The 22,442-nt window shown below is 47.1% G+C and overlaps 1 protein-coding gene across 1 annotated transcript in view; it reads right to left on the bottom strand.

Annotated features, from left to right (window-relative positions):
- The window catches only part of SFMBT2 (Scm like with four mbt domains 2), an 81,192-nt gene extending 64,360 nt beyond the window's left edge, over positions 1–16,832 (bottom strand). Inside the window, exons 1-4 of the mRNA XM_081330670.1 lie at positions 16,751–16,832; positions 6,092–6,244; positions 2,815–2,903; positions 578–818 (exon numbers count right to left, since the gene is read on the bottom strand). Of these exons, the coding sequence (XP_081186796.1) occupies positions 578–818; positions 2,815–2,903; positions 6,092–6,197 (436 nt within the window). The 5' untranslated portion in view covers positions 6,198–6,244; positions 16,751–16,832. The remainder of the gene's footprint in view (positions 1–577; positions 819–2,814; positions 2,904–6,091; positions 6,245–16,750) is intronic.
- Positions 16,833–22,442: the final 5,610 nt, after the last annotated feature.

The raw sequence follows: 22,442 nt of genomic DNA, 5'->3' as shown, positions 1-22,442 counted from the left end.
CCTCTACCACAAGGGTCTTCAAACTTGGTCCTTTTATGACTTGTGGACTCCAACTCCCAGAATTCCTCAGCCAGGCGTGCTTGGCTGAGGAAGTCTGGGAATTGAAGTCTACAAGTCATAAAAGGACCAAGTTTGAAGACCCCTGCTCTACCACTTCAGAGACACCAGCCTATTAGAACTGAAGAAGCTTCTTGAATGAGAAGTGAAACAGAATAAAGAGTCAGAAGGGACCTTAGAGATCTTCTAGTCCAACCCCCTGCTCAGGCAGGAAACCCTATACCATTTCAGACAAATGGCTGTCCAGTCTCTTCTTAAAAACTTCCAGTGTTGGAGCATTCACCCCTTCTGGAGGCAGGCTGTTCCACTGGTTAATTGTTCTAACTGTCAGGAAGTTTCTCCTTAGTTCTAGGTTGCTTGTCTCCTTGATGAGTTTCCATCCGTTAGGATTCTTGTCCTGCTTTCAGGTGCTTTGGAGAATAGCTTGACTCCCTCCTCTTTGTGGCAGCCCCTGAGATATTGGAAGACTGCTATCATGTCCCCCCTCGCCCTTCTCTTCATTACAGTGTCTCTGACTCACCGTCGGGCGGCATCAACACTTTCCTGTTCTGCGTGCACCAGCCCACCGGGTGGAGGTCCGCCGTCATCATGTCACACCAGAAGTCAGCCCGGCGGTCGTCTTCGTAACCACAATAGCGCAGCAGCAGCAGCTGGCCACACGTGGCGATAGTGGTGGCCACCCAGTAAGTGTCCACGTTGTGCTTGTTGGCCACCTCCAGTTTCATGCCAGGCTGCAAGCTGCTCTGGAGGCTGATCTCCACCTTGGGAAAGGAGACCCAGAGGTAATGTCATTTTGAGGGGGGGAGGCAACGAAGAGATGGGGAGGGTCCCAATCTCTAGTCTGGATTAAGCCAATTTCATCAAGTAAACTAGTTGCAGGGCAACACAGGTGGTCCTCGGCTTATGACCACAATAGAGCCCCAAATTTCCGTTGTTGAGCGAGACAGGTTTTTAAGTGAGTTCTGCCCTATTTTACAGCCTTGTTAAGTGAATCACTGCAGTTGCTGGATGACTAACACTGTTGTTTAGTGAAACTGGCTTCCCCCGTGGACTTTGCTTGTCAGAAAGTTGCAAAAGGGGATCATCTGACCCCGGGGACACTCTGCAACCATCATAAATACGGAGCCAGTTTGCGTGAAAAATAGTTGCGTCGGTTTTTCCCCCCTGTGCTGTTGTAACTTCGAAGCCAGATTCACTAAGCGACGGTGTTGCTAACAACAACTGCCGTGATTTGCAGTTGCTGCAGTTGTGGCAACAACTGGAAATCACTCCCGTTGTTAAGTTAGTGACACGGTCGCTAACTGCAGTTGTGCAACTGTAGCAAGAAAGGTCGTAAAACAGAGCGAAACTCCCTTGATAAAACTGTCTTGCTTAGCAATGGAAATTTGGGGCTTGTAAGTGGAGGACTACTGCACAGATGTGGATTATGTGTAAGGATGCTTACAATGAAATAAAGGTAAAGGTAAAGGTTCCCCCGCACATGTGTGCTAGTCGTTTCCAACTCTAGGGGCCGGTGCTCATCTCCATTTCAATGCTGAAGAGCCAGCGCTTGTCCGAGGACGTCTCTGTGGTCATGTGGCCGGCATGACTAGATGCCAAAGGCGCACGGAACGCTGTTACCTTCCCACCGTAGTGGTCCCTATTTTTCTACTTGCATTTTTACGTGCTTTCGAACTGCTAGGTTGGCAGAAGCTGGGACGAGTAACAGGCGCTCACTCTGTTACGCGGCACTCGGGATTCGACCCGCCAAACTGCCGACCTTCTGATCGACAAGCTCAGCGTCCTAACCCACTGAGCCACCGCGTCCCTTTTTTTACAATGAAATAGCCATCCTTTATTCAAACCACACACAGTCATACATAGAGGGGAAACTGCTGCGAGGGTAACTTCTGTTGTTGCTTTCTTTTTCCTTTCTTTCACTCTTTCGCGTGTTATAAATGCAAAATAATTAGCTCACGCTAGCCACCACTGTGTTCCCTTTACTGAATTACCACGGCTGCATCGTTTTCATCAATTCTCAAATTTCACTGTAATCGGTAACAGCAAATGAATTTGCAAACCTTTTAAAAACAAAAAACCAAAACCAAAACATAGCAAGGCTTGTCGCGGCCACGAAAACCAAAGCTGTAACCAATTTTTTTATTCTTCAAAAATACCACACGGGTCTTCTTGTTTCTGTTAGTAAGGTCTCGTTATCGTTCAAATATGTTGCCCTGTTTTATTATAGAGATTTAGCACCACCACGATCAATTCTCTGGGACGCCAGCTGGATGCCTTTCAACTGTCAGTTTGGCCGACCTAAAAGATTCCCAGGCTAAACTTTGCAAAGCATTTCCCGCTAATTTGCAGACTTAAGTTGAATGTGTGCTGCTTTTTATCTTTCTCTGCTTTCATTTCACAGCTGAGCAATTGCAGAGAAATTGGCTTCTCCCCAGCTAATTTAAGCTTTCCCCCCCCCCACGTCCTTAGCTGAGTTCCTCTGCTTTTTTCCCCATTTCGTGCTCATTTAAACTAAGATTAGAAACGCTGTACAGTTTCAAATATCAGTAGCCAGCAGCCAGTGATCAGAGATAATGGGAATTGTAGTCCACATCAGGTGGGCTCACGGATTCCTGAATTCAACAGGAATTTCTTTTAAGTCAACTAGGATTGTGCTGTTTGTCAGACATTAGACACCCACCCACCCACCCACCCCGCCCATGTCTAAATTCTCAATGAGGAGTAGAAACCTTACAGGTCTGGCAATAATATACATACGTGCTTAAATAAAGAATGTGGAGCTGCAGTAGATTCTGATTCTTCCAGGTATTCGTCCCAGTTGAAATCTTCAAGGTTGCAGCTGTCATCTGCTTTAAACAATAATGATGATGATGATGATACCACTTAGCGAAAAAAGCAAGGCTACCAATACAGATAGTTTCAACTTACAACCATGAGCCCAAAACGTCTGCTGCTAAGCAAGACAGTTGAGTTGTTAAATATTGCCCCGTTTTATGACCTGTTGAATCGTGACTCAAGACTGCTGCCGGCAATGAAATCCTTGTGGAAAAAGGAGTGGTACTTAGGAACAAGGACTTAGGAGCCTTGGCGGTGTCTGGCTTTCCTCTGCAATAAACTGTAACCTTCTTCCCAAAACAGTTGCCATGTTTATTCCCAGCTTGGATGTAACCATGATGAAGACTTTCCTTCCAACGGAAGGAAGGAAGGAAGGAAGGAAGGAAGGAAGGAAGGAGGCATGATGGTGCAGTGGTTAGAATGCGGTATTGCAGGCAAACTCTGCCCACTGCCAGGAGTTCAATCCTGACCGGCTCAAGGTTGACTCAGCCCTCCATCTTTCCAAGGTTGGTAAAATGAGGACCCAGATTGTTGGGGACAAGAGTCTGACTCTGTAAACTGCTTAGAGAGGGCTGTAAAGGACTGTGAAGCAATACATAAGTCTAAGTGCTATTGGGAAGGAAGGAAGGAGCCATGATGGTGCAGTGGTTAGAATGCGGTATTGCAGGCAAACTCTGCCCACTGTCAGGAGTTCGATCCTGACTGGCTCAAGGTTGACTCAGCCTTCCATTTTTCCGAGGTCGGTAAAATAAGGACCCAGATTGTTGGGGCAAATATGCCGACTCTGTAAACCACTTAGAGAGGGCTGTAAAGCACTATGTAAGCAGTATATAAGTCTGTTATCGCTATTGCTACTTACACAAGTATGACTGAAGATTATTAGCACTATAATGTTTAGAGAACTGAAACCTTTGAAGATAAAGAAGAAAAATATGTTTGTATCACTATTACCGTATTTTCCGGCGTATAAGACGACTGGGCGTATAAGACGACCCCCGACTTTTGAGAGGATTTTCAAGATTTTTCGTCTTATACGCCAGAAAATACTTACATGCCAGTTGCCAAGTGTCTGACACGAGCCCGATTCAGACCCGTCTGATGCAGATGGTGCAAAGCCCTGCCGGTTTCCGCCCGACGCCGGACGGCTCCACCGGTGCCGCCTTGAGAGGGAAGGGCGTGAGGCGCCTGCCACGGCTCCCTGAGGACTCCTTAGCAGTCGGGGAGCGCGCGTGTGTGCAGGATTGCCCTGCCGGCTCCCGCCTGACGCCGGACGGCTCCGCCGGTGCCGCCTCGAGAGGAAAGGGCGTGAGGCGCCTGCCACGACTCCCCGAGGACTCCTTAGCAGCCGGGGAGCACGCGTGTGCGTAGGACTGCCCTGCCGGCTCCTGCCCGACGCTGGACGGCTGCGCCGGTGCCGCCTCAAGAAGGAAGGGCGTGAGGTGCCTGCCACAGCTCCCTGAGCAATCCTTAGCAGTCGGGGAGCGCGCGTGTGTGCAGGATTGCCCTGCCGGCTCCCGCCTGACGCCGGACGGCTCCGCCGGTGCCGCCTCAAGAGGAAAGGGCGTGAGGCGCCTGCCACGACTCCCCGAGGACTCCTTAGCAGCCGGGGAGCACGCGCGTGCGCAGGACTGCTCTGCCGGCTCCCGCCTGACGCCAGCCTGCCCTGCTTCCTCCACAGTGAGAGGGGAGGGCGTGCCTTCCCGGGCTCGTCGACTTGCAGCCACGCCAGAGCCGAAAGGGGCTTTTCCTTCCACCCACTCTTTGGAATAAACGCAAGAGCTCCCGGGGTCTGGCGTTTGCAAGAGGGAGGGGAAGGGGCTTAGAGGCTCGGGGGTGGGAAGGGAGAGTCACGTTGGAGGGGGGACTGGACTAAGGAGGCTTGAAGTTGCTTTGCTCGATTGATTTATGTACTATTTTCTGGCGTATAAGACGACTGGGCATATAAGACGACCCCCCAACTTTTGAGAAGATTTTCATGGGTTAAAAAGTCGTCTTATACGCCGGAAAATACGGTAAATGCTCACAAGAATTTAGTCCCCTGAATTGCCACACTTGAAGGTGTTTATATCTGCTGCACAGTGTGCCAGTAGTAATAAATTATTAGATCTGGTTGAGCGGATCTGAAGCCCTTGCAGACATAGGCAATATCTATACCTGTGTTACTCAACATTGGCAACTTTAAGATTTGTGGACTTCAACTCCCAGAATTCCTCAGCCAGCCATGCTGGGTGGGGAATTCTGGGAGCTGAAGTCCACACATCCTAAAGTTAGCAGGGTTGAGAAACAGCATATTAGGTGCAGACATGCATTCAATATCACCTGTAACTGGTCTTTTCCCCCCCTTCTTCTTCAGCTCTGCATCTCATCCAAGAAAGGTTTGGATAAACTAAAAGATCTGAAAACAGAAGAACTAACCAAACACTTTCTCTTCATCTTTGGAAACCCAAAAGCAAAGTAATCAACTCAGCTTTGTGCAACATCCTTCGCTAAGCCTTTAAAATCCATGCTACTTGTGCACTGCAGGAAAACATTGATCATCACAGGAAAACATCGATCATCACGGCGCCTCAAAGATGAACAAAGGTTGTGGAGACAAAGTGCCCGAAGCAACAACTTCCTCAGACAGGTTTATACAGTAAAAGCTACTGCAAGAACCCTTTCTGTGCCTCTTATTATTTTATAGGATTAAAAAAGCACCATTTGGAAACAGGTAAGCGTTTAAAAGGGCGTCTCAAGTGAGAGTTAAACAACCATGTCCATTTCCAACCAGATAATGGTATATAAATAGACAAAGATGGAGTTTCATGCTGTCCCTTTCTCAAAGACAGTGTGGAATTGTTTTTTTTAAAAGATGCAAGAGTTCCAGGATGGAATAAAAATCCCTTCTCACTTCCTTTTTCTTGGCTCCTTTACCTGTTCCAGAACTGCCGAATTACCTAGCAAGTATCTCTTGTCAGGCTATAAACCTCAACCCACAATAGTTAGATTCCCACAACCTAGTAATGGAAACTCATCAAGGAGAGAAGCAACCTAGAACTAAGAAGAAATTTCCTGACAGTTAGAACAATTAACCTGTGGAACAATTTGCCACCAGAAGTTGTGGGTGCTCCAACACAGCCTCATGTAGATCGCCTTGCAGTAGTCAAAGATGTCAACCCGTTGCAATGTTGATAAGAAAATATATTTTTTTAAAAAGCACCTGAATGAAAAGGTTCCATGTTGCCGTTAGCTGGGCTGGGATGCTTTTCCAAAGGAAGGTGATGTGAATCTTCCATCTTAAGGACCGGAGACTTCCCCGTCTCCATCACTCAGGCCAAAGTGGTTTTGTTGTTCATTCCAGGGCACGGCATTCCTACAGAAATAAAGACGAGAGCCTTAAGAAACTTTTCCCATTGTAAAATCTTTTCCCTTTGTTCTCTCCTTCATGGATCCAAAACTTTGGACTGGATACTCTAACCTAAAATCAATTTTTTCAACTTAAAAATGCGTAGACTTCATCTCCCAGAATTCCCCAGCCAGCCAATGCTGCAAACGCGCTGCAAACAATATTGTCCAACTTGAATCACTTCTTAGTGGGCAGACTGCTATAGTTGCTGGATCAGGAATTCTGGGAGTTGAAGTCCAGGAATCATAAAAGAGCCAAGGTTCCCCACCACTGCTCTATACCAGGGGTAGGCAACCTTGGCTCTTTTAGGACTCGTGGACTTCAACTCCCAGAATTCCTGAGCCGGCATAGCTCAGCTTGGAAACCTCTCCCTTTTCCCTCAGCGTGGCTGGCTCAGGAATTCTGGGAGTTGAAGTCCACGAGTCATAAAGCGGCCTAGGCCTAGGCCAGGGGTAGGCAACCTTGGCTCTTTTATGACTCGTGGACTTCAACTCCCAGAATTCCTGAGCCAGCATGGCTCAGCTTGGAAACCTCTCCCTTTTCCCTCAGCGTGTCTGGCTCAGGAATTCTGGGAGTTGAAGTCCACGAGTCATAAAGCGGCCTAGGCCTAGGTCAGGAGTAGGCAACCTTGGCTCTTTTATGACTCGTCGACTTCAACTCCCAGAATTCCTGAGCCAGCATAGCTCAGCTTGGAAACCTCTCCCTTTTCCCTCAGCGCGGCTGGCTCAGGAATTCTGGGAGTTGAAGTCCACCAGTTATAAAAGAGCCAAGGTTGCCTATCCCTGCTCTATACCAACAAAACTGAATCTCAAAGGATCCCTCTGTTAAAAGTACAGGCAGTCCTGGCCTTACCACCAGAATGGAGCCCCAAATTTATTTCCCTAGATAAGAAATTTGTTAAGTGAGCTTTGCCCCATTTTTACAACTTTTCTTGTCACATTTGTTAACTGAATCACAGCAGTTGTTAAATTAGTAACAGTTGTTAAGTGAAACTGGTTTCCCCATTGACTCTGCGTGTCAGAAGGTTGCTTCTACTACTACTACTAAATAATACTAATACTAATAATAATTGCAGCTTCCTGCAATAACTCCAGCAAAGCTACAAAAAACTGCGCTACTTGGAACATCTTACATTTTAAGGAGATACCTGGTTGATACCTAGGATGCCGGCAGCAGCCCGTGTCAACCATTAGTGCCAGTCAATTTGAGTGTTCAGTTGACTGAGTTTCATGTTTTATGAATAAAAGAATAATAATAATAATAATAATGATGATGATGATGATGATGATGATGATGATGATGATGTTGGAAGGGACCTTGGAGGTCATCTAGTCCAACCCTCTGCTCAGACAGGAGACCTTATACCATTTCAGACAAATGGCTGTCTAGTCTTTTCTTAAAAAGCTCCAGTGATGGAGCATCCACAACTTCTGGAGGCAGGTTGTTCCACTGGTTAATTGTTCTCACTGTCAGGAAATTTCTCCTTAGTTCTAGGTTGCTCCTCTCTTTGGTTAGTTCCCATCCATTGCTTCTCGTCCTGCCTTCAGGCACTTTGGAGAATAATTGATCCCCCCTTCTTTGTGGCAGCCCCTCAAATACTGGAAGACTGCTATCATGTCACCCCTAGTCCTTCTCTTCGTTAGACAATCATATCTAGTTCCCTTAATTGTTGATCACGACGGTATTAAGAGAATAACAGAGTTGGAAAGGACATTGGAGGTCATCTAGTCCAACCCCCTGCTCAGGCAGGAAACCCTATATACCATTTCAGACAAATGGCTGTCCAGTCTCTTCTTAAAAACTTCCAGTGTTGGAGCATTCACAGCTTCTGGAGGCAGGTTGTTCCACTGGTTAATTGTTCTGTCAGGAAGTTTCTCCTTAGTTCTAGGTTGCTTCTCTCCTTGACTACCGGTAGTTTCCATCCGTTGCTTCTTGTCCTGCCTTGGGGCACTTTGGAGAGTAGCTTGACTCCCTCTTCTTTGGGGCAGCCCCTGAGATACTGGAACACTGCTATCCTGTTACCCCTCATCCTTCTCTTCATCAAACTAGACATCCCCAGTTCCAGCAACCGTTCTTGATATATTTTAGCCTCCAATCCCCTAATAATCTTTCTTGCAAAAGGGTTGCAAAAGGGGATCACATAACCCCGGGACACTGCAACCGTCATAAATGTGAATCAGTTGTCAAGCATCTGAATAGAAACCATGTGCCCTGGGGATGCTGTGATGGTCCTAAGCGTGCAAAAAATGGTGATAAGTCACTTTTTTCTGTGCCATTGTAACTTTGAATGATCACTAAATGAACTGTTGTGGTGAGGCCGGAATAATCTTGAACTGGCCACACTCAAAGCTATAGAAATGATGGTAGATTTTTAGGAGAAACCCTCCTATCCTACCACCTCTTACAATACTAGACAACACAATACCAACAGTAGAGACCTCCAAGTTTCTAGTTTCTATAATACCTCAAGACTTAAAATGGACACCTAACATCAAAAATGTCATCAAAAAAGCACAACAGAGGATGTTCTTCCTGCGCCAACTCAGACTGCCCCAGGAGCTGCTGATACAGTTCACAAAGGGATAATTGAGTCTTATCACCTGCACCTCTGTAACTGTCTGATTTGGCACTGCAATCAAACAAGACAGACACTGACTTCAACAGATAGTTAAAATTGCAGAGTTAAAAAGATGTTGAGACTCTAGAAAGAGGGCAGAGAAGAGCAACAAAGATGATCAGGGAACTGGAGGCTAAAACATATAAAGAACGGTTGCTGGAATTGGGCATGTCTAGTTTAATGAAGAGAAGGACGAGGGGGGACATGATAGCAGTCTTCCAATATCTCAGGGGCTGCCCCAAAGAAGAGGCAGTCAAGCTATTCTCCAAAGCACCCGAAGGCAGGACAAGAAGCAACGGATGGAAACTCACCAAGGAGAGAAGCAACCTAGAACTAAGGAGAAACTTCCTGACAGTGAGAACAATTAACCAGTGGAACAACCTGCCTCCAGAAGCTGTGAATGCTCCAACACTGGAAGTTTTTAAGAAGAGACTAGACAGCCGTTTGTCTGAAATGGTATAAGGTCTCCTGTCTGAGCAGGGGGTTGGACTTGATGACCTCCAAGGTCCCTTCCCACTTTTTCATTGTTGTTGTTATTGTTATGTGCAGAAACAAAAAAACAATTGCTACCAGCCTGCCTTCCATTAAGGACCTGTATACTGCACCAGCCAGAAAGCAGGCTGTGAAAATATCTACAGACCCCTCAGATCCTGGACATAAATTATTTCAACTTCTACCCTCAAAACGACACTATAGGACCGTGGTAGCGAACCTATGACACACGTGCCACAGGTGGCACACAGAGCCCTCTCTGTGGGCACGCACGCTATCGCCCCAGTCCTAAGCCTTCAGCTGGGTTTTATAAAGTCTTTTCGTTTTAGGCCTCCGCCGCCGTGGGCAAAAAAAAAAGGTTCAATCAATCAATCAATTTCAACTTCTCACGGGAAAAAAAAAGATCTCACGAAGTTGGAATTGAATGATTGAATTTTTTAGTCCCACCAACTCTACTGTTACCACCACAGCCACGCCCACCCAATGGGCCACACCCACCCAATGGGCCATGCCCACCCAATGGGCCACGCCCACCAGGCACCCGACGGTACATAAGTAGGTTTCGAGTTGCAGTTTGGGTGCTCGGTTTCTAAAAGGCTCGCCATCACTTCTATAGGGCATTTCACACCAAAACAACTAGACACAAGGACAGTTCCCCCCCACCCCCCAATGCCATCACTCTGCTAAACAACTAATTCCCATAACACTGTCAAAACAGCTAGTAAGGTTGCATTACTTTTAATCTTCTCATCTCCCCTATTACCTATCTCCTTCTCTTCTTATGACTGGAACTTCGTTGCTTGTATCTTACGATTGATATGAATCGTTTTATTTAATACGCCAGCGTGATTTGTGTTGTTTGCTTGTTTTGGTATTCTGTGACTATCTCTAAGCGTCGTATCATCATGATTTATGATGAATGTATTTTTACGATGACGATGGTTGTGATTTATCACTTGTTGCGTGTGCGTATGCTGAGAGCTTATGCGCCGGAGACGAATTCCTTGTGTGTCCAATCAAAGAGTCCTATTCTAGGTGCAGGGACACAACAGTAGATACAACTCGTTTGCTTTGACTTGGAAAAATCTGACCCTGGTTTAAGAATCGACTTTCAATTTAAGGAGTTGATTCTTTAAAAGAGGCTTCGGAGGAAATTAGCCGGTTCTAAAGTGCTCTGCTGGCACCGGTTCCTTGGAAGCGTTTTCAAAGCCTGCACACAGCTGTAATGCACAAACACAGGCGTGCGCACGCACACACGTGCAAAGCAATACCTTCACAGAGTTCGTAAATGGGGGGGGGCAACAGGAGAGAGAAAATGTAAGGTGGACCTAAGACAGGGGTAGGCAACCTTGGCTCTTTTATGACTCATGGACTTCTGGGAATTCTGGGAGTTGAAGTCCATGAGGCTCAGGAATTCTGGGAGTTGAAGTCCATGAGTCATAAAAGAGCCGAGGTTGCCTACCCCTGACTTAAGAATTCAACTGAAACAATCTCGACTTACGACAGACCGTTTAGTGACTGTTCCAAGTTAACAGCGGCGCCGAAAAAGGTGACCTGTGACCCGCTTTTCAGAGTTAGGATCTTTGCAGCATCCCCGTGATCACGTGATCAAAATTTCAGGTGGCTTGGTAATTGGTTCACGTGTATGATGGCGGCTGCGTCTCGAGGTCACCTTCAGACAAGCCAAGTCAACGGGGGGAAGCGAGGGTTATTCAACAGCCGAGTTGCTAACTTACAAACTGCAGTGATCCCCTTAACAGCTGAGGCAAGAAAAGTCATAAAAATGGGGCAAAATTCCCTTAACAATGGTCACACTTAACAACAGATATTTTGGTTGTAAATCGAGGACAACCATTTTTTTTTTTAGCAAAGCAGATTAGGTAGCAGCTAGATCAGGGGTGGGCAATTACGGCTGGCTCAATTTCAAGATATGTGGACTTCAACTCCCAGACTTCAATTCCCCATGCTGGCTGGGGAATTCTGGGAGTTGAAGTCCACAGGTTGGAAAGTTGCCATATATGCCTATCCCTGATTTAAAGCATAAACCTTGCATAAAGTCTTGCAAAACAACAACAACCCTGATGTCTAGAAATCTTGGAATTAAGTTAAATTTTAAAAGCCAGGTGGGTAGGCTAAAGTGGGTTTACAGACAGTCCTTGACTTACGACCACAACTGAGCGGAAAATTTCTGCTTGCTAAGTGAGATAGTTAAGTGAATTTTGCTCCGTTTTACAACTGTTCTTCCCCTAATTAAGTGAATCACTGCAGTTGTTCATTTAGTAACATGGTTCTTAAATATCTGGCTCTCCCCCATTGACTTTGCTTATCTGAATGTCGCAAAAGGGGATCACGTGACCGTGGGACACTGCGACCGTCATAAATGGGAACCAATTGCTAAATGTCTGAATTTTGATCATGTGACCGTGGGGATGTTGGCTGACTCAGGGAGGGAACTGGCCGACTCGGAAGGAAGGAAGGAAGGAAGGAAGGAAGGAAGGAAGGAAGGAAGGAAGGAAGGAAGGAAGGACCCTGGTGGTGCAGTGGTTAGAATGCAATATTGCAGGCTAACTCTGCCCACAGCCAGGAGTTTGATCCTGACTGGCTCAAGGTGAACTCAGCCTTCCATCCTTCCGAGGTCGGTAAAATAAGGACCCAGACTGTTGGGGGGCAATAGGCTGAGTCTGTAAACTGCTTAGAGGGCTGTAAAGGCACTGTGAGGTGGTATATAAGTCTATGTGCTATTGCTCTACCTACCTACCTACCCATCCACCCACCCACCCACCCATCCCTAGAGCTCAGTGGCTAGAATCCTGTATTGCAGGCAAACTCTGCCCACTGCCAGGAGTTCGATTCTCACCAGCTCAGTTGACTCAGCCTTCCATCCTTCGGAGGTGTGTAAAATGAGGAGCCAAATCTTTTAACATGTACTGCCCTGTTCACCGCCCTGAGTCCTTCGGGAGAAGGGCGGTATACAAATAAAATTAATTAATAAATAAATAATAAATAATAAATGGTTGAGGGCAAATCTGCTGACTGTGCACGGCTTAGAGAGGGTTGTAAAGCACTGTGAAGCGGTATAGAGCAGACATGTCAAACACAAGGCCCGGGGGGGGGGGGCTGGATCCGGCCCACAAAGTGGTTTCATGCGGCCCGTGAAGCCATCCTGGAAACAGTGAGGGAACGGCCCCCACTGCCTTGGCCCTGGCCCAGAGACCCTCCTTCTGCCAGAGACCCTCAGATCTGTCCCACTCCTGCCCAGGCCCCCATAGGCACCCTTGATGCGAATGATGTAGAGCTGGCCATGCCCACCCAGTAGGCCAGGGGTCTTCAAACTTGGCCCTTTTATGACTTGTGGACTTCAACTCCCAGAATTCCTCAGCCAGCGTGCCTGGCTGAGGAATTCTGGGAGTTGAAGTCCACAAGTCATAAATGGGCCAAGTTTGAAGACCCCTGCAGTAGGCCAATGCTTTTCAACCTTGGCCACTTTAAGATGGGTGGACTCCAACTCCCAGAATTCCCCAGCCAGCAACGCTGGCTGGGGAATTCTGGGAGTTGAAGTCCACCCATCTTAAAGTGGCCAAGGTTGAAAAACACTGCAGTAGGCCATACACACTTTAGCCACGCCCACCCAGTAGGCCACACCCACCCAGGCCACACCCACCCAGTCCCCTGAGGGCAACCGCAATTCTGATGTGGCCCTCAATGAAATTGAGTTTGACACCCCTGTATTAGAGGTCTAAGGGCTATTGCTATTTTAGCCTAGATTAGCACATTGTGAACCGCCCAGTGTGTCCCCCTCCACACACACACACAAACCTAATACAGGTCTCCAATGCTTTCCGGCTAATTTCTCTCTAAGCTACTTGAAATCTGAGAAAGATTCCCCACTCAACATTTGCTTGCCAAACGACCACACACCCACACATACACAAACCTGCCTGCTTTTTCCAACCACACGTCCCCCGTGCCCGCTTCTCACCTTCCGCCTCCTTTTGCAACAGAGAGGATCGTCTGCGTAACGAGCTGGCGGAGACGCGCGCAATTCAAAACCTCCGCTGGCTTCTCCCGTCCTTGGGAAGCCCGCCTTGCTCCGCTCTACGGAGGCCCAATCCCGGGAGAAAACCGAACCAGCCTCGCCGAGAAAAGCTTGGATTCAGACGTGCGCAGGAACCGGAGACCCAACAGGGTCCGCCCGAAGGAGATTTCTCTCCCCCCCCGTCGGAATGCGGAGGCGGAATTGCGCAACCAAATGACGCCGCGCCCACCCCCATTTGTTTCGCTGTCACGTCTGGAATTATACCGCCCCGTGTACAACCCGGGTTGCCAACACGCCAAATCTTTATTCGCCTTGCAAGCTCCCAGCCTGTACGCCAAGCCTGCTGGGCGATTTAATTGTGCAGACTCGGGAAATGCGTCGATCATGCGGGTTAGACGGGTCGTGTGAACACAGACCCGTAATTAACAGCCACCCACCCACTCACCCACCCACCCTCGCCTCCGCATTCTGTCGGCATTAAGCGATCTCTTTGCACCTGCGCGCGGTCGCATTTTTCTACGGATGCGCGCAGGAGACCCCCCCCCCTCCCCGTTTCAAACACGTCGGAATGTACTTCCAAGAAACAGAGCGACCTGTCTTAAAGTTGTCAAGGTTGCAGACCCCTGTCTTAGCCAACGTTAAAGTCTCCTTCGTTGGACTTTGCGATCGAAGCGCTTTTTCGGGGTGTTTTACGTCCTTTCAACGCGGTCTGCAACTAAGGGATTTCTACGTGGTGCTCACTCCAAATATTACCGTGATCAGAGCCGACTCTGTTTTCCCTTCAGAGTTAGTAGATGTCGGCGGCGGACTTCAACAACCTGGTTTTACTTGAAAGTAAAGTCCCAATCGAAGAAGTACTACGTAATCCCAGATCAAGGGGCCCGGAAATGGTCCATTTTATTTATTAATAAACCCACCCAAATCCTGTGAAGCAATGAGACTTCGCCTGGATTCACACAACCCCATGAGCCTCTGAATGAAGCCCAATTGCATGGGTTAAGACACCCCGCCCACGTGTTTAGCGGGCGTCTTCTGTGTACCGTCCAGAGTAACAGCACTGAGACGATGCATTTCGAGTCTTCAGAATGTTTAGGATGTTAGACACGGGAAGCGAAGAGGCACCGAGTGTTGAAATCTTGGAGTCTGCTCGAGACCATGGTTGAAACAGAAAAGCCGGCAGGCTCGCAATTTAAGGCTTCAGTCCTGTCCCGATTGCTTGTTCACACGAGACGTTTAAACCCGCCTTAACCAAAAGACACATTCCTGCAGCTCCTAAGAAACGCCTTGACAAATTGGCTGTACTGACATCATACGCCAATCCAAAAGTTTTCCCAGCACGGTCAGCTCACTTCCAAATCAGTCTAGTTAGTGGGTCGTGTGAACTCAACCCCGCTGCTGCTTCTTCTGGGGAAAAAAAACCTGCAGTCGCTTAAGAACAAGGGGAAAGGATATGTTATGGACGAGTAAACTGCATCTTTCACCGAAGCGCGGTTACCCCTTTGCCCCCAGAACGTGTGAGCGAGTTTCAGGATGGAAATCAGAAGGATCCGCCCCTTTAAGAAAGCAGGGCGAAATTTCAAGTGTTTTAGGATCGCAACCTGCGACTTCCCAGGACACGGTCCCGATCCTCGCTCTTGTGGACTCAGCAGAAATTGAATTGAGTCGGGGAGATGTTCCTGATCTCTCCATCTTTCTTCTCCTTTTAAAAAGAAGAACGCGCTTATTTTCCATTTCTGAACCCGCCATGTTGAAATAAAGCCTATTTCCATGCAGGGCGTAGAATTAATGAAAACGGTGGATGAGTCTCTTGGAGTTAGTTCTGCAAGTTGGGGGAGTGGGGGGGGTGAGAAATGCGTTTGTGCACGTGTACGTGCCGCGTTCACACGTTTCTCCTGCTTACAGAATTGACCGTTTTCTGGGTTCGCAGACACTTAGCAGCTCACAAAACCGGCAGGGATGACCGCGAACCTAATTAGCCCCCCCCAAATGTTAAAACTCGAATTAAGAACTAATGAAGATTAATTATAGCGCGTTGGGCGAACGCAGCCAAGGGGCTTTCATTTCCCCGGTGAAGAGAGTCGTGGGGACGAGTCATTTCTAGCCAGCATCACACCCCGTTTTACAAGGCACACCCTCCTCCCAAATTGATTTCTCTCCCCCCCCCCACAAAAAAAGAAACCTCATCCAAGCACCGTTGCTGCCCGGCGTTCCCGACACCGTCCCTGGGAGCCAAGGATGATGGGGACTGTAATTCAACACGCCTGGAAAGGAGGCGGGTCTGGGGGTGGGGGGAATCAGCTGTCAATCCCACCTGTCAAGTCGGAAGAGATTCCCCCTCCCCGCCCAAAAAAGCGCATCTTCAAACATACACTATCGAAAAAACAGGATGGTCATCCAAAGCATTGGACAACCGTTCGTCTGAACCGGTATAGGGTTTCCTGCCTGAGCAGGGGGGGTCGGACTAGAAGACCTCCAAGGTGCCCTTCCAACTCTTTTATCATTTTAAAACCCAGAGATGCGCGGCACGGCAGAGGCGATCCTATACTGTCTCCGATTAGGAGGGGCTGCAGACTTCCTCCTCCTCCTCCTCCCCGGGAACTAAAGCTAGCCAAATCCGCGCAGCATTTCCCCCGCAGTCTCCAGAGTCAGGATCTTAGGCGTGGACTTAACACGCGCCGTCTCTGGATCGGGCCTAATTCAGAGCTGCCACCCACCTCCTAAAAGGAGGCTGCGGGTCCCCCGACAACCGGGGCGCCCCTCCTCCTCCGCCCCCCACCCCCCCACCCCGAGCAGGGAGCCTTGCGGAGGAGCACAGGGGCGCCGGCGCTTCTCCTGCGCAAACGGGGGGGGCGGCTGGGGTTAGGGTTGTTTTTTATTTTAGGGGAACCCCGAGCCCCAAACCTCCTCCTGGAAGGCAGGCGGACCCCGGAGCTCCGCTTGGCTCCGACTTGAGACGGCGAAGCGCCGGGAGAGGCGCGCCAGATCTCCCCTTGCCTTCGCCTGTAACTCGGCTATTAATAAATCTGCCAAAAAGGGAATCGTGGAAAAGAGAGAGAGAGAGAGAGAGAGGGAGGGAGGGAGGGAGGGGGAGAGAGAGAGAGAGAGAGAGAGAGAGAGAGAGAGAGAGAGAGAGAGAGAGAGAGAGAGAGAGAGAGAGAGAGAGAGAGAGAGAGAGAGAGAGAGAGAGAGAGAGAGAGAGAGAGAGAGAGAGAGAGAGAGAGAGAGAGAGAAGCCCAGCCCAGCCAGCCAGGCATCTTTTTCCACCCGAGATCCTCGCGTCCTCCGTGGCATCGGCTTTCGTCGCGAGCCGAGCCGAGCCGGGCTTTACCTGCGCCAAGTTGCGATCCCCGCTTCTCGCTCTCCGGCGGGGACCAAACGGCGGAGCCGCCGCGCACTCGCCTCCCGTCCCCTTCCACTTCGACACCCTTATTCCAATATGGCATCCGCGCACTGCGCATGTGTGTGTGAGTGTGTATGAGTGTGAGTGTGTGTGTGTGTGAGAGAGAGACCCTGGCCGGGCTCCAGGCTGGGCTCACTCTCTGCGAGTGTGTGTGTCTGTGTGCGTGTGCGCGCGTGTGTGTGTGTGAGTGAGTGGGAGCGCGCGTGCCTCCTCTTGCAGCCCTTTGCCAAAATTTGCTGCTTTGCACGGAAGTTAAACCTCTTTCCACCCACCCACCCCCGCCCGCCCACTCCCGCGCACCACCAGCTCCCCGGTGCGAGGTTGCAAGCCTTAAGAGTTGCGCCTTCGCCCGGATCTCCCGCGGAGGTCTGGCGGGTGGATCGGTATAAATGGACTCCAGAAGATGGTAGAGGACAGGAATGTCTGAAGGAAGTTGTCCATGGGGTCTCGATGGGTCAGACACGACTTCACAACTAACAACAACAAATAAATGCAATAGAATAGGGCTAGGGCTAGGGCTTGGAGTAGAGTAGATTAGATTAGAGCAGAATAGAATAGAATAGAATAGAATAGAATAGAATAGAATAGAATAGAATAGAATAGAATAGAATAGAATAGAATAGAATAGAATAGAATAGAATAGAATATGGAATAGAGTAGAGTAGAGTAGAGTAGAGTAGAATAGAATAGAATAGAATAGAATAGAATAGAATAGAATAGAATAGAATAGAATATGGAATAGAATATGGAATAGAGTAGAGTAGAGTAGAATAGAATAGAAAATGGAATAGAATAGAATAGAATAGAATAGAATAGAATAGAATAGAATAGAATAGAATAGAATAGAATAGAATAGAATATGGAATAGAGTAGAGTAGAGTAGAGTAGAATAGAATAGAATAGAAAATGGAATAGAATAGAATAGAATAGAAGAGAAGAGAAGAGAAGAGAAGAGAAGAGAAGAGAAGAGAATATGGAATAGAGTAGAGTAGAATAGAATAGAAAATAGAATAGAATAGAATAGAATAGAATAGAATAGAATAGAATAGAATAGAATAGAATAGAATAGAATAGAATAGAATAGAATAGAATAGAATAGAACAGAACAGAACAGAATTGAATATGGAATAGAGTAGAGTAGAGTAGAGTAGAGTAGAATAGAATAGAAAATGGAATAGAGTAGAGTAGAGTAGAGTAGAGTAGAGTAGAGTAGAATAGAATAGAAAATGGAATAGAGTAGAGTAGAGTAGAGTAGAATAGAATAGAAAATGGAATAGAGTAGAATAGAGTAGAGTAGAATAGAATAGGATAGTTGGAAAGGACCTCCGTGGTCATCTAGTCCAACCCCCTGCTGAGACAGGAAATCCTACCATCCCAGACAAATGGCTGTCCAGTCTCTTCTTAAAAACTCCCAGTGTTGGAGCATTCACTGCTTCTGGAGGCAGGTAGTTCCACTGGTTAATTGTTCTCACAGTGAGGAAATTTCTCCTTAGTTCTAGGCTGCTTCTCTCCTTGATGAGTCTCCATCCGTTGCTTCTTGTCCTGCCTTCAGGCGCTTTGGAGAATAGCTTGACTCCCTCTTCTTTGGGGCAGCCCCTGAGTTATTGGGTCACTGCTATCGTGTCACCCGTGGTCCTTCTCTTCATTAAACTAGACAGAAGTCAGGATAAATCTTGGATGCTGCAGTCCTGTTAATTTTTTATGGAAATGATTCTTCGTACATGTAATATCCCAGGGAGAGACAAAAGACGACCAGTTAGATGCCATCCACTTAAAACCTGGCTCTGGTGTGTTGATTGGCAAATAAAATCCAAAGTGTGAGTTGCGTAACATATTAAACTACCTGGCCAGATTTACCCAGCTCTGAACCATGGTTAATCAAGCATATAGTTTACCGAATGACACCAACTGCCTTGATTCACACAAGACACAAAGTAGAAAGCTAGCTGATGTGTTGTACCGAGCCAGTATGGGTAGTCCTCTATTTATGACCACAACTGAGCCCAAAAATTTCTGTCGTTAAGCAAGACAGTTGTTAAGTGAATTTTAAGACCTTCCTTGCCGCAGTCATTAAGTTAGTCCCACGATGGTTAAAATGAATCGGGCTTCCCCATTAGCCTTGCTTGTCAGAAGGTCCCAATAATGGATCGGGTGACCCCCCAGGAGATTGCAACCGTCATAAATATGAGCCAGTTGCCAAGCGCCTGAATTTTGAACATGTAACCATGGGGATGCTGCATAAGTGTAAAAAAAATGGTCATGAGTCACTTTTTTCAGTGCCGCTGTAGCTTCGAACAATCACTCAACAGTTTTAAGTCAAGGCAAGTAAGTCAGTGTGAACCCATCAAAGGGGGTGTCATGGTTCCGACAGATGAAACTCTTCAAAAGAACTGCGAGGCATTGTTTACCTTAAAGAATCTTTATTCGAGGAGCATAGCGTCGGCACGTACATAAAGGTAAAGGTAAAGGTTCCCCCGCACATGCGTGCTAGTCGTTTCCGACTCTAGGGGCCGGTGCTCATCTCCGTTTCAAAGCCGAAGAGCCGGCGCTTGTCCGAGGACGTCTCCGTGGTCATGTGGCCGGCATGACTAGACACCAAAGGCGCACAGAACGCTGTTACCTTCCCACCATAGTGGTCCCTATTTTCCTACTTGCATTTTTACGTGCTTTCGAACTGCTAGGTTGGCAGAAGCTGGGACGAGTAACAGGCGCTCACTCTGTTACGCGGCACTCGGGATTCGACCCGCCAAACTGCCAACCTTCCGATCGACAAGCTCAGCGTCCTAACCCACTGAGCCACCGCGTCCCTACAGGCACGTACATAGGTGAAGCCAAAATCTGAATTTCCCTCCCCTGAGCACATAGTATCAAAGCACAATTCCCTCCTCTAATTAACAGTCATAAATCACATTCTCCAATTAGTTTGAAATGCAGGCTGTCCCCCCAGTTCTCCAACCCACCTGTTCTTATCATCTCTTATTTCAAAAACCCTGGGTTCACACACTGTTACAATATGGTTATGTCTAACCATATTGCATGTTCCCATGCACATTCCTCCTCCGCATACCCCTCCCCCCAGTATCATCTAATTCTAACTCTAATTCTAAGAGTAGAGCATAAGAAAGAAAAGGGCTGCATCTCCATACGTTGTCAAAGCAAGATGTCGTGGTTCCGACAAATGAAACTCTTCGAAGAACTTCAAGCCATTGTTTACCTTAAAGAATCTTTAATAGAATAGCATAGCTTCAGCACATACATGGTTGAAGCCGAAATCTGAATTCCCCTCCCCTAAACATATAGTATCAAAGCACAATTGCCACCTCTAATTTGCCGTCATAAATCACATTCTCCAATTAGTTTGAAATGCAGGCTGTCCCTCCAGTTCTCCAACCGGCCATTTCTTATCATCTCTTACTTCAAAAACCCTGGGTTCACACACTGTTACAATATGGTTATGTCTAACTTAACTCCCATGCACATTCCTCCTCCGCAACCCCCCCCCCCTGTATCATCTAATTCTAATTCTGAAAGTAAAACATAAGAAAGAAAATGGCTGCATCTCCATATGTCGTCAAAGCAAGAAGATCCGATGTTAGCAGCGTTGACATCAGACTCGCTTGAGTTTGGAATTGTGGTTTCTTTTACTAGTCTTATTTAAAATAGACCAGTGGAATTCCTCCTCCCCTCCCAGTTATTTCCCACCAATAAATAAACCTGTTCAGAAGATAATTTTTATATCTACAACATTTCAGCCAGCTGCATTTCTATGTCACCGCATCATACTAAGCTATGTGGTGTCTTTAATGAAGTTTTGTCAATGTCATCGGAGCCCATGCACCATGCTGAGGCATAAATCTGGTTTTGCAAAGTAGCGCCCGTCGAAATATTAAGTCAAGATAATGTTCTGGTTTAATGTGCGTTACAAGCCTCTCTGTATAGGAAGCATGTCTGTGCATAATTTAGCTCTTCTCTTCCTATTCACGTTCCTTTGAGTCATGTTGTTTACATTGAACATCCTTATTGTAAATTATAATTTTCCTGAGGAGGTTTGCTAGAGAGACAGAAAGTATGGCGATGCAGTCAGACAGAGATGAATAAGTCATAAAAAAGGTTGCATCATTCTATTGTGTGTAAGAACTAAAAAGCCTCAAGGTGAGAGATAGGAGAGAGAAATGGGCTGAAAATGGCTAGAGGGGACAATTTAAGGGAGGGGCCTTCAAACTTGGCCCTTTTTTGACTTGTGGACTTCAACTCCCAGAATTCCTCAGCCAGCTATACTAGAACTATATTAGAACTAAGGAGAAACTTCCTGACCGTGAGAACAATTAACCAGTGGAACAACCTGCCTCCAGAAGCGGTGAATGCTCCAACACTGAAAGTTTTTAAGAAGGGACTGGACAGCCATTTGTCTGAAATGGTATAGGATTTCCTGCCTGAGAAGGGGGTTGGACTAGATGACCTCCAAGGTCCCTTCCGACTTTATTATTATTGTTGTTGTTACTGTTACTACTATTACATTGTTGTTGTTGTTGTTATTCACAGTTCAGCCAGTTACGCAAACTTTGCCAGTTAGGGGTTATTCAAAATACATCATGGTTTCAAATTGTGCCATACAGTATGAGGCGTTAAGCAAATTCAGGGTTTTTCTTTTAGCCAGCTTTAAGCCAGGTTTTCTTCAAAATACAAAATACAATTTGCATTGTTCAGCAAGGTGGTTGTTACATGAGCAGGCCTCATTTTACCTGTTTGGTCACAGTTATTAACCAATCACTGCAGCTGTTAAGTGAATCATGCTGTCGTTAAGCAAAAAACATGGTCATTAAGCGAATTCGGCTCCCCCCATTGACTTTAGATGTCAGAAGTCGGCTGGGAAGGTCAGAAATGGAGATCACGTGACCCTGGGACGCTGCAACTGTCATAAATACATGCCAGTTGCCAAGCACTCAAATTTTGTTCATGCATCCATGGGAATTCTGCAAGAGTTATAGCAAATCATGATTGAAACATCTATTTGCCGAAATGAGGAAGGGAAAGGAAGAGGGAATGAATTTAGACTGGGTCCCTCCAGATGTTTTGGACTCCATTTCTCATCATTCCTAGCCATCTGGAGAAGGTGGCTTTAGAACCATTCTGTGAAGTTTGTTCAAGTCTCAGATGAAGTAAGGCTGTTGGGTTAATTCAATAAACCACGATTCAATTAAGCATGGACCGGCATGTTGTGGGAGCATATAAAATGTTACAAAATCCAGAATTGGCTCTAGGGTGTCTACATAGTGTGGTCAAAAAAAGTAAGATGGGGGCCACAATTGTGTGATCAAAGCTCCACCCGTTTTATGGGTTTTAATGAATCGTAGGCACCATTTTGACTTTTTTGCCCACATCTTGCAGACTCCCCTAACCTTCTTTTTCTGATCTTGAGTTGCTAGCCACACTTTTCTCCAACGTGGCAAGGAAGGAATTTTATCAGACAGATCCAGCGTTTCTTCCAGCATTATATGGAAGGCTCAAGGAATTCTGGGAACTGTAGTTCAGCAACATCTGGAAGGTTGGACGTTTCCCATAGTTTTCTTGAGCACCTAAACAACCACCAACCCTTACAGGGCAAGCCACTAGTGCAAGG

The sequence above is a fragment of the Vipera berus genome (assembly GCF_964194415.1).
Source record: "Vipera berus genome assembly, chromosome: 6".
Lineage (NCBI taxonomy): Eukaryota > Metazoa > Chordata > Lepidosauria > Squamata > Viperidae > Vipera > Vipera berus.
This window is presented reverse-complemented; position numbering and strand designations above follow the sequence as displayed.